The following is a 12,173-nucleotide window of genomic DNA, read 5'->3' as shown; positions in this document are numbered from 1 at the left end:
TTGCTGGGATTACAGGTGTGCCCACCACTCCCAGATCTCTGAATTTCTTTGGTTTTTCTTTTTTAAGTCATAATATTTTATTATGCAAATAAATATTAAAATTAATTTTCAGGTGACATTGAAAGAATTCATACTTAAAGAATATATTAAACAGCTAATTCTAACTGTTCACAATATTCAGTAAATCTCAGGAGAAAAGGGAAGAGGGAAGAAAAGCTGAATTCCCTATTTTCATGACAATTAAATATGAGTTACTACATGCTTGAATCCCATGATTCAGCAGTACTCTTATTCCATTCCCCTCCTATGGTTCTGGACTACTGATATAGAATAAAGAAAGTCAACCAGAATTGGATTATAAACATGCTTTATTGTAAGTAGATAATGGGTACTGAGAATGATAAAGCAAATGCAAATTCAAACTGGTAAAGAAGAACCAAAAAAATTAAGAGATTCCTGCTGAAGAGTGCAAGACAGGTGTACTCCTTCATATTTGATCTATAACAGGTATTCAGACCACAAGGGGATAACCAACACAGTTCTATGATCAAATTCTACATCCAGCCAGGTACCTTGACAATCAAGTTCTAGCTCAATGATACTACCTTGTCTTCTCTCAGTCATGGTAAAATAATGATAATATTGTGATGAACTGAAAGCAATGGGTTGATCATACCTATTGGAGAAGCTAGTAGTATATGAATGGATTAGTCCTTAGAAATGGGCTTATTTTCCTGCATGATTTTCTTTATCCAGTCAAGATAGTTCTTAACCTTTGTGTAGATTCCATAGGTCCCACACTTGGGTCCCCAGGACACCAGGCCAGCTACATAGAATTTGGGGGTATCTTCATTGGGGTCCTGTACAGCAAAAGCCCCACCACTGTCCCCTTGACAGCTGTCAACACCCTTCTCTCCTCCAGCACAGATCATGTTGTTAGTGAAAACATACGCAGCTGCATTCATTTTGGAATTTCCCCCTTTCACTTCTCGGCACTTTTCTAAGGGAGCTACAGGTAACTTTGCCCCTCTGAGATAGAGAACATGATCTCTTTTCTCAGTTCGACCCCAGCCTGAGATCATTCCCAGGTTTCCTGGCAAGAGGTTGTATTCTGAGGAGGTGCCTGGCAGGCAGATGGGGGAGACATTTGGTCCCATTTTCACAGGGTCCCTCAGCTGCACCAGCGCGATGTCATTGTCAAAATTCGTTCGTGAACTGGAGTCATCCACTGATTGCCAACGCGGATGAATAATCACACGTTCAGCGGTAAGCATCTGGGTGCTATCCAAACCTGAGGTTCTCACAGTTGTGGATCCGACATACATAGCTGGGTCTGGATTTTCCTCCACAACGTGGGCAGCCGTCAGTACCCAGTACTCATCAATGAGAGCCCCACCAGCCCACGGGTGCTTAAAGAAGACTTGCCAGGGGAAATTTTTGATATCTGCACGGGATCCTCCAAATATCCTCTGTTGCATTGTAAAGGGCTCACTGGGGACTCCACAAACTAGGAAAGAATAAGAACAAGATGGAAGGGACAGGAAATGATGATGGCCTCCTGCAAATCCTCCCACCACTGAAATACCTTTGCCTCTGGCTGCAGAGTTCTCCAGTATGAGATAGTCAACCTATTTGGTCAACCATCTCCATATCTGACTTATCCTAGCCTTCCTTAAATATCCCCCTTTGCCAATGTCATAAGCAGGCTCTAGGAGAGTAGTTCAGCACAGCCGGGCATGGTGATGCACACCTGTAATCCCAGCAGCTCAGGACGCTGAAGCAGGATGATCACCAGTTCAAAAACAGCCTCAGCAAAGGTGAGGTGCTAAGCAACTCAGTGACACTCTGTCTCTAAATAAAATACCAAATAGGGCTGAGGATGTGGCTCAGTGGTCAATTGCCCTTAAGTTCAATCCCCGGTACCCCCTCTCAAAGAGGGGGTGCGGTTCAGCACATGAGGCCAGGCACCCAACTGGGAACCAGTGCTGGAAAACTCCTTCCTCACACAGACTGCAGAGGAGGCAAGCTTTATACCTTCTACTGATGCCCAGATGAAACCTCTATTTAACACCTTCTTTACTGAAGTCCTGGTTGCACCTGACTCCCTCCTAGCAACCCAAAGGTCAACCTATGATGGAAAAAAAGAGGGTTCTCTTCTTTGATCTTAACCTCTTGCTCTCCATGGGCTGGTTCTAGGTAAGACTGCTTTGCATTCCCTAGTACTGAGTTTCAGATGAAGCTGGATTATATCAGTCCCTTGTTAGACAGTCTGAATAGACTTTGAATTGAGCATAATGAACTTTGTACCCAGACAGAGCTGGGTTCAAAGCCTGCCCCTGACTCTTACTGAATTCACTCATCCATAAATGGGACCTCATAGGATTGCTACAAGGATGTGGAAGAGATAATAAATGCAACAAATTGGCTTGGTCTTTAGTTTTCAATAGCATTATTATTATTACTAGGATCATTATTATTATTCTTGTTTTGCCCTGTTGTCTTCTACTCAACTCTTGATTTCTGATCTTCCTGTAACCCCCATTTACTTTATTCCTCAATATCTTCTTTCCACATAAATTTCTTTCTTTCTTTCTTTCTTTCTTTTTTTTTTTTTTTTGTACCAGGGATTGAACCCAGGGGCTCTAAACCACTGAGCCATATACCCAGCCCTTTTGATTTTTTTATTGAGACAGGGTCTTGCTAAGTTGCTTAGGGCTTCACCAAGTTGCTGGGGCTGACTTTGAACTTACTATCCTCCTGCCTCAGCCTCCCTAGCTGCTGGGATTATAGGTATACATCACCACACCTGCCTGCCACATAGACTTTTAGTATAATAACTAGGCTATATGGGGCTGGGGTTGTGGCTCAGTGGTAAAGCGCTCACCTAGCATGTGTGAAGCACTGGGTTCAATCCACATAAAAATAAATAAATAAAATAAAGGTAATGTATCCATCTATAACTAAAATAATTTTTTTTAAATAATAACAAGGCTATATACCCACACTTCTTTCTGAGTATGGATTCCTCACTCTCAACTTTCAGGTCCTGCTTTTAGCAATTCTGTATCTGCTTACCTCATCTTCATCACCAGACTCAACTGGTCTTGACTCTGACACTCACTGTTGCTGGCTGACTTGCCTATTTTGCTTCGAGTAGGCCTGACTCAGTGTGGTTGAGGGAATTCCTTCAGCCCAGTGTTACAACCTTTCACTGTGCTGGACTCTAGAAGACCTGGACTAAGTCCTTTCCCAAGAGGATTGCAGCTGCTTTCAGAAGGTGACTCCCCACTCCACTGCACCTATGGCTCCAGTCTCTGCCCACACCAAAAACCCTGATTACCTGGAATACATTTGGGCAACTCAGTGCCCAGCACTTCATTCACCCAGCTCCCGTTAACAGCACAGCGATACTCCCCTGGAATCACACAAGGGATACATGTCAACACCACCACATCTTCCCTCTTCCACTTTTTCCTTTCAGGCAGAGCCTCGGCTCCTCTGAGATTTGAGAAGGGGGTCAGAACAAATCAACTAGAAGATAATCTTGAGCATCCCCCAAATAATCCCTCAGGCCTCTATCTTGCTAAAGAAAAAGAAAGAATAGTCTTCAAAGCAGAAGGAAGAAGGGTTATGATAGAGACTGAGAAAGTGCTTCATGTGGGAAAATAATTTTTTAAATGTTAATAATATAATGAAAATCAATGTAGAAGGGTCTACTTTGTTTCATCTAGCACTGCCAGGGCCTTTACTGCAAGAAAACCAGTCATCAGCGGGGTACAGTTGCACATGCCTGTAACCCCAGAGACTCAGAAGGTGAAGGCAGGAGGATGGCAAACTTGAGGCCAGCCTTAGCAAATTAAAAATAAAAAGGGTTGAGGATGCAACTCAATAGTAAAGTGCCCCTGGATTCAATCTCCAGTACCAAAAAAAAAAAGTCACCACCATATGACGACTTGCAGCTGTGTTGGGGCGGCCTTGAACAGGAGTTGAGCACCCCCTTAGCCTTGAGTAACAGGGGGTGTGGAACTGGCATCATCCTGTGTGTGAGGCAGGTGGGCCTCACCTTCACTCCACAAGGGAGTGTGCATCACCCAATGGGACTGGGCTACACCTCCATATTTGCTGTAACACAATCTCTTTGCTTTATTTGGGTGGAATCTTCTATCGAATGTCTCCCCCCTAAATAAAACAGGGGTTCAGGATGTGCTCTCTCTCTGGCCTCTTGCCTCATGCCTCCCTTGTTCCCTTTGCCCTCCAGCATGGGAGCTGAGGCCTCAGAGTCATCCTTGAACCCCAAAAAGGGTTTTTCTGTGTTTGTGTGGTCTTTTCGTTGCCAGCCAAATTCAGGAGGGGTGACCCTGACTCCTTCGCCTGTGTGGGCCATACAGCTGGAAGTTCTCCTGTGAGTTTTACATGAAACAACTGGTCCAGGGGGATAACCATATGAAAGGAATGTTGTAGGGGAATTCCTGCCGTAGCTGCAAAGCTGAGTTGGTGACCTTTAGGATTTTCTTGAGAACATACCCTGCCCCATGTGAAAACTGTATCCTTACTGGAAGCCAAGAGGATGACAGTGTGTGTTGTCTCCCCCATTTCTCTACAAACCCTCCCCAACCCAGAAAGATTTACTGTTTGCCCTCTAAGTGTTCACATTCCCTTTCTCTCTCTTTCTCTAGTAGAAGAAACCTACCTCCTTCTTCATGTTCCATGTAGTAATATGGCTCCTCACAAGTGTAGCGAATGACAGAACCATATAAAGTATTTTCTGGAACTTCAAATTTACCATTCTGAATGGGTTCAGGAATGCCACAGTCCACAGCTATAAGAGGAAGGGAGGAGACTGATGGTCAGGACAGTCACCCCTTCCCAGGAAGAATTATGGGATCAGTTCCATTCTTACTTCTTCCCCACCCCATATCCATAAGCACAACCCCAAATGAATCTCCCCACACCACTCTCCATGACCATCCTCTTCAATGGGCATCACCCCACTCTCTAGCCCATCAGCATATGCCAATCCAGATTGCCCACTGAAAGCTAAAATGAAGAGCCTGGTTCTTAGAGGTTGGCAGAGGTCCTGGAGAAGCCAGGAAGGCACCTATTTGGAGCTATTAACTATCAATCCCAAAGCCCCTTTCTTAGCCAGGCATGGTAGCATGTGCTCCCAGCAACTCAGAGGTTGAGGCTCAAGGATCCCAAGTTTGAGGCCAGTCTGGGCAACTTAGTGAGACTCTGTCTCAAAATAAAGAATAAAATGGACTAGGAGTATAACTCAGTGATAGAGCAGCCCTGGATTCAAGCCCCAGTACTAGGAAGGAGGAAGGGAGGGAGAAAAAGAGGGAGGGTAGGCAAAGTTTCTTTTTCTGCGGGGTGATGGGGGGGATACCTGGGATTGAACTTAGGGGTCCTTAACCACTGAGCCACATCCCTAGCCCTATTTTGTATTTTATTAAAAATAAGCTCTCACTGAGTTGCTTAGCACCTCACTAAATTGCTGAGGCTGGCTTTGAATTTGCGATCCTCCTGACTCAGCCTCTTGAGCCACTAGGATTACAGGCATGCGGCACCACACCCAGCTTCAAAGTTCCTTTCTTTAGAAGAAATCTGCTAGTCTAGCTGGCCTGGGATCATGCATGGTCTGGGTCTAGAAATTCTTCCATGACTGACTTTCCTTAAAAACCCAACCCACTCTCTCCTAACCCTAAGAGTTATTTGTTTTTTTGTTGTTGTTGATTGTTTTTTTTTTCATTTGTAGATGAACACGATGCCTTTATTTTATTTATTTTTATATTGCACATTCTAGGCAAGTGTTCTACCACCGAGCCACAACCCCAGCCTCATACGCTTGATTTTTATGTGCTGATTTTTCAGTTCCCTTGGGGAGAAAAAAAAAAAGTTCCACATTGAAGAGACACTTACGTTGACATTTCAATTTGGAATTACTCCACTTTCCATTGCTTTGACAAGTCGAATAGAAAGATGTTGCGCCAACACTTCCCTAGAGAACAATTATAGATATCAGCATTAATTTATACAGAGAGAAATGGGAAATCAAAACCGAAAATGAAATTGATCTCTGGACTTGGATTAACAAGGATTCCTCACCAAAAAAGGCTTGGGAACAGTTTAGCAAATGACCCAAAACACCCAGGAGTTGGGGCTGAAAGAGACAACTGTGTCCCAGCATATCCTCTCCTCTTCCCCAGGAAGGCTGAAGGCAGAGAGAATGCCCAACTGGCCAAGGAGCCCCATGGCTCACCTAGGACTGAAGATCTTGAGCTGTTCTATGGAACAGGTGTTAATACCTTAATCAAACAGGGATGTTTAGGCAACGACTGGACAATTTCAGTATGCTCATCCTGATCTGGTCAGAGATTAGGGAGAAGCCCAAATGGTACTTTACCTCTACAACTTCGAACCCTTCTTTACAGGTTATCTTCACCATATCTTTAAACACATATTTTGCCTTTTCAGGCTCCCAAAAAGAATTGGCAGAGACTTCTTTCGGACAGGGGTTTGCTTAGAAAGGACAAAGTTGGGACAAAAAAAAATATTTTTACTAAATAGTTGGAGACTGTTCTATTTACATCATTCTCACTTTCTTTTTTTTAATATTTTTTTAGTTGCTGATAAACCTTTATTTTATTTATTTATATGTGGTGTTGAGACTTGAACCCAGTGCCTCACACCTGCTAGGCAAGTGCGCTACCCCTGAGCCACAGCCCCAGTCCTCATTCTCACTTTCTAAAATCATTTAATTGTTCTCAATTCCAATGCCTAACATTCTAATAGGGCAGATAACTAAAATAATATGGTGTTACTAACTAACCATCCCTAGGTTATCCACATTCTCAGGTCTAGTTGAAGGATTACTATGTTGAGGCATTTCCATCAATAACTGACAGATTTAGATCTTCTGGAGAAATTGATGTATCCCAGAATTCTATCCAAACAACAGTCTACCTGTTTTGATTCTACATTGTTCAAGGACCTTAATGTCACCAGCTAAAAAAACACTTTTAGGTTACTCACGATCTCCATGGTAACGAAATTTCCAGCCTTTTTTTTGCCCTGTTAGATCAGTTTGAAAGATAATATCAAGAGTGTTACTCTTGGTTTCAATAGTCAGGGGCCCAGGGAATCCATTACCACAGTAAGGACCAAAATGTTGGTTTCTTGCAACAAACTGAAAGAAAACAAAATGATTAAATCAGAAGAGAAAGAATTTAAAGGGAAGAAGTTTAAATGGAAGGTATAAAAGGGACAGTCAGGCACAGTGGAACATGCTTATAATCCCAGCTATTCTGGAGGCTGAGGCAGGAGGACTGCAAATTCTAAGCCAGCTTCAGCAACTTAGCAAGGCCCTGTTTCAAAAGAAAAATAAAAAGGGCTTGGGGCATAGCTCAGTGATAGTGTGCCTAGATATACATTACTGCAAAAAAAAAAAAAAGTTAAAGGAGATAATAAGGGGCAGGAAGAAAGATAGTTTTATCTTCAAGGAGAAGTAAATTGGGGGCAGAGCAACAATTAATCATCACCACGCACAACTAAACTGTCATGGCAGTTCCCCTTTGAGTCAGCTGGTTCCACATCAAAATCTTCTCTCCGCATAGTGACCACCACTTGGAACCCTTCTTCCAACTGGATCTGATATTCACACCTTGAGTTCTCTGGATATGGATTGGGATAATTGGGACTTGCAATCTCCCCAGTCAATGTAGTAAACACATCCCCACTGCAGTTGACTAAGAGATAAAAAAAGAAAGGAGAAATCAAATATGGGGTCAAGCAAAGAAGTTCCTGCACCAAACTATGATTCCTTCTGTCATAAACTGAGAGTCCTCCATTCAGACTAATCTAGGATCCATTCCCTGACTGGAGCCCACCAGGAGCAATTATACACCCAGTGCTTATTAATAGGGCTATCCAATGGCTATGAGATTTCTATCACTCTTATGATAGGGATATGAACAACTTTAGACAGACTCTTCACAGGCATCTATCTTGCTTCTCCAATTAACTAACTTTAGACTGTGGCTCTTATGTAACTGTTTGGATTTTAAATGTTTCCCAAAGTCCCATATGCTAACGGCTTGGTCACCAGCCTGTGGCACTACCAGGAGTTGGTGGAACCTTAGAAGGTAGAGTCTAGTGGAAGAAAATAGATTATTGGAGGTGCGCCCTTGAAGGGACTACTGGGACTCTAACCTCTTTCTGTCTTTCACTTCCTGACCGTCATAATGTGAGCAATTTTGCTCTACTACATGCTTCCTGCCATGATGTTCTGCCCTCACCACACACCCAAACAATGGAGCCATCCAACCATGGACTGAAAGCATGAACCATAACAAACATTTTCTCCTTTTTTTAAAAAAAATATTTTCAGTTGTAGATGGACACAATACCTTCATTCATTTATTTTATGTGGTGCTGAGGATCAAACCCAGTGCATCACACATGCTAGGCAAGCCCTCTACCACTGAGCCACAACCCCAGTCCACATTTCCTCCTTTTAAATTGATTATCTCAAGCATTTTGTCACAGCAATGAAAAGCTGACTAACACACCTTATCTTGTTCCCCTCCTATGGTTCCCCACTCAGTTATGGGTAACTAAGAATAGATGCCTGAAAGAAGAGCCTAATCAAAATTGGAAGATGGACAAAGCCCTTTCTGAGGCCTCAATACATTCCAAATCCCCTAGAACATGAATCTCTCTTAATGCCAAGCTCACCTCCACAATTCCTCATATCATCATGGAGAAAGTATTCTGGAGGACAGGAACAGAAGTAACCACCAATGAAGTTGTTGCAGAAGTGGCTACAAGGGACATCTGCAAAATCTGTGCACTCATTTACATCTGTAAGGAGAAAAAGATTGAGGTCAAGCACAAAAGTCTAGAAGGAGGAATGGAGTTAAACCCAAAACTATAAAGGTTAAAAAAAAAAAAAAAAAAGAGAGACACTAACTGTTAAAGATTGTCAAAGAACCACATTTCAGAGTGCTATTATTCTACATTACTTTCCTGAACTATGATTCCAAAGTTGTGCCCTGCCATTGTACTGCTATAACGGAGCTCTCAATGCCAGAGATCCCTGATTTTTCTTGCATACAGAGTGTTTCAGTGCCAGACACAACACTCTGCAGGCCAAACATGTGCTGTTTTCTGCAGGGAGGAATCATTGGTTCATCTATCTCTTTACACCACATTGGTCCTTCTAGCAGATCTAAGCAATACTTTGACTTTGTGACAAGTTCTAACTTCATTCTAACCTGGAGACAGATATAGAAGTGCCCAGAATTTGAAAGCTTGAATGCCACATTTTGAATTGGTTTGAGTATCCTACATTCCTTATGTAATTTTTGGCAAGTGATTAACTTTATAGTTTTCATTTTCTTTATCTTTTTATGGAGATAATAATACCTACCTTGAAGTGTTGAGACCATATGAATATAGGAAATTTTCTAATATAGTATTCAATTCATAGTGGTTCTCAATAAATTAAGATTTATTATCTACTATCAACATTAACATCATCAATCACCAATAAAATATGATCATGTGTTTGAAATTCACAAAGGTAATTGATGAATTGATGGAAGGAGCCAGGCCAAGTCAATACTTTGTAAAAGTTATAAATAGAATCCTCATTTAATACACAGTACAGTGTTTTTACTTTTTCTAATCTTGTCGCTGGATCAGTAAATCATACACATAAGGGTGAGTCTTACCTATGGCAACATAATATGCAGCAAACCCAGTAAATCGTTCCTCGTTGGAGAAGTCTGACTTAAAGATCACCTGGAGTTTATTGTATGGGATTTGGAACTCTTCCACAATTGGGGAGTTGGGATTCTTGCTGGTCCTCTTTCCACAGAGTTTCCCTTCTTCAGTGCCCCCTGACATTATCTAAGAGAAGAGTAAAAATGATGTTATTAAAGGGGAATATTTTGGCATGGAGGTGATAAAGTAGAACCTTGACCCCCATAGAACTACCTGACTCCAGTTCCCTGAATGTCTGTGGCTCTCCCCCAATCATCCTTCTCATTCCTCCACCCCAGCCATGGTCTTCCACCACCATTCTGCATGGTTTGTGATATACCTGCACTGAGTCATATGCGCAGTCCTCTGACAGTTCTATGTCCAGATGAGTGAAGTAGAGGTGAATTCCATACCCTTCAGGAACTTCTATATCCCAAGATTTCTCTATCTCATTGGGGTATGCCTGAGGATAGTTAGGGGACAGGATCTCCCCATACATGGTCGGCTCAGCATAAACCCGTGCCAAAAGAGAAAACAAGACAATGCACCTGAAATTTAAAAGGGGGAGGGGCACAGTAATGTGGGTAACCCAGGTACCAACAGCCTCTTGTAGAATTCGAGCATTTATCCCAAAGGGAAGGAAGGAAAAGAGAAAAGGACACCTAGCAGGCCATGGAAGAAAACCTTAGCTTGGAATAAAGAAAAGGCCTAGGTCAAATCAAAATCCTTTTCTTGAGAAGATGAAGGGACTGGAGTCCATGAACATTTCTGTAGACCCCCAATCACTTACCACGTCTCTGGCGATGTGTCCATGTCTCTGGACCTAACTCTCTGTTCCTCTGGACTTTGGAGCTAAAGTGGTGGCCAGCCTGGCTATCCGTCTGTCAAACACAGTCACCCTGCTTTGGTGGTGAGAAGCACCATAAGAATAACATAAGTTTAATAGAGCCATACCATCAGTCTTCACATATGACACCTGGCCTCTCACACCCTCCTTGCTCAGACTTCACTAATTTTCTACACTGGAACTAAATCCTATCTTTCTCCCATTGCTGCTCCGACTTCCTCCCAACTTTTCTCCAGAGCAAGTAGTTTCTCCCAGTTTTCTTCTTTTCTGTTTTCTCACCTCTAGGCCCCCTCAATCAATCTCTCTCCTGGCCTCACAGAACAATAGCCCCATTTCCACCCAGGTTTTTGGGAGTCTGCCCACCTGACCATCTGGCTAAGATAGTTCCCCTCCTTTTCCACCACAAACCTTTTATCACTTCAAGTCAGCCCTCTTTACTATGGTTAGTATAACATGGGTTTCTGTTGATGTCCCCAACGACCACTGATGGAGGAATGAGATTCTTTCAATAAGGGAGGACAGGGTCCTTGGGAGAAATGGTCTGAGAGGGGAAGTGCTGCCCCCACTGAGACAGGATTGCAAAAGGAAGGAGAGAAGGGGCAGCTAATGACAAGACACAAAATCTTCCAGAGTTAGTTCGTTTTTTCCTTTACTAAGAGAGAATATCTTCCTAGAAAAGTCCTGCCAAAATAGCTTTTAACCCTAAAAACAATGGTACTGTGATGGGGTAAATCGGGGTGGATGGGATCAGCCTAGGAGAAATGGGTTGTCTCTAATTCTGTCCTTTTTTATTCTACTCTTTCCAGCCCACCATCTTTGCCCCAAACCTTTATCTGTGTGGTTCTCTTCCTTTCTTTTCCCCTCCCTCAAAGCTCTGCTCTTCATTTTTAAAGTTTTTACCTTCAGAAACTGATGGGAGCAAGTGGGTCAGCCCTCTCGCTCCTGCCAGTGGTCATTCTGGGCGACCCTGCTGGCTCCCAGGAGCAACGGCTTGGCCTCGATGCTCCCTCTGCAGGAACTTCCGGCAGACCTCCCTGGCCTGGTTCTGTACATAAGATTCTCTATCCAAGTGTGCATGTCCAAAATTCCCTGATCTAAACAAAGAGGGGGCTGGGAGACCATGACACAGAGGAAGGGTTATTCAGCCTTGATCCTGGAGCTCCCTCTGCTTTTGAAACAAGAACTGCATCTTCCTCCCAGGCTCAAGTTCCAGGGGAGAAAGGAGGAATGGGGGAATTTCGCAGATTGCCTAATGCTCTTTCCCAGCCAAAGGGTGTGTTTCAGAGTTTTCAGGGAAATCAGGTGACTTATGGGAAAAGGAGGGAATTGATATTAGAAGAAAAAAAACCAAAACCATAAAGTTCAACCCTCTCCCTGTGAATCATGGATTAAGGAAGAGGAGTTGTCCCAAGTGCAGTTCATCCCAGCCTTCAAGGCAAATTTAATGGTTGGATAATGATTTATACCTAGGCCCCAGATGATGTGGACTGAAGTATTTTCCTCTTCCTAAAACCTCTTCCCAAACATCTCAATGCTAGCCACCAATCAAGATAAATCCCAGGGT

At 43.0% G+C, this 12,173-nt stretch overlaps 1 protein-coding gene across 2 annotated transcripts; it reads right to left on the bottom strand.

Annotated features, from left to right (window-relative positions):
- Positions 1-350: 350 nt before the first annotated feature.
- C1s (complement C1s) lies at positions 351-11,668 on the bottom strand. 2 transcript variants are annotated; one of them, XM_046424040.2, is made up of 12 exons: positions 11,510-11,668; positions 10,553-10,664; positions 10,103-10,310; positions 9,732-9,909; positions 8,734-8,859; positions 7,546-7,745; positions 7,033-7,186; positions 6,404-6,519; positions 5,920-5,998; positions 4,691-4,819; positions 3,341-3,415; positions 351-1,507 (listed from the first exon to the last, which is right to left on the bottom strand). In XM_046424040.2, exons 2-12 carry the CDS (start codon positions 10,573-10,575, stop codon positions 708-710), a joined length of 2,088 nt encoding a protein of 695 aa, XP_046279996.1. In that variant the 5' UTR covers positions 10,576-10,664; positions 11,510-11,668; the 3' UTR covers positions 351-707. The 2 variants fall into 2 exon arrangements, with proteins under 2 accessions (XP_046279996.1, XP_046279997.1); XM_046424041.2 differs by having other exon boundaries at positions 10,553-10,661; positions 11,510-11,667.
- Between the last annotated feature and the right edge of the window lie 505 nt (positions 11,669-12,173).

This window comes from Marmota monax, unplaced genomic scaffold (assembly GCF_021218885.2).
Source record: "Marmota monax isolate L192 unplaced genomic scaffold, Marmota_monax_Labrador192_F-V1.1 WCK01_AAM20220418_F8-fsc00186, whole genome shotgun sequence".
NCBI lineage: Eukaryota > Metazoa > Chordata > Mammalia > Rodentia > Sciuridae > Marmota > Marmota monax.
This window is presented reverse-complemented; position numbering and strand designations above follow the sequence as displayed.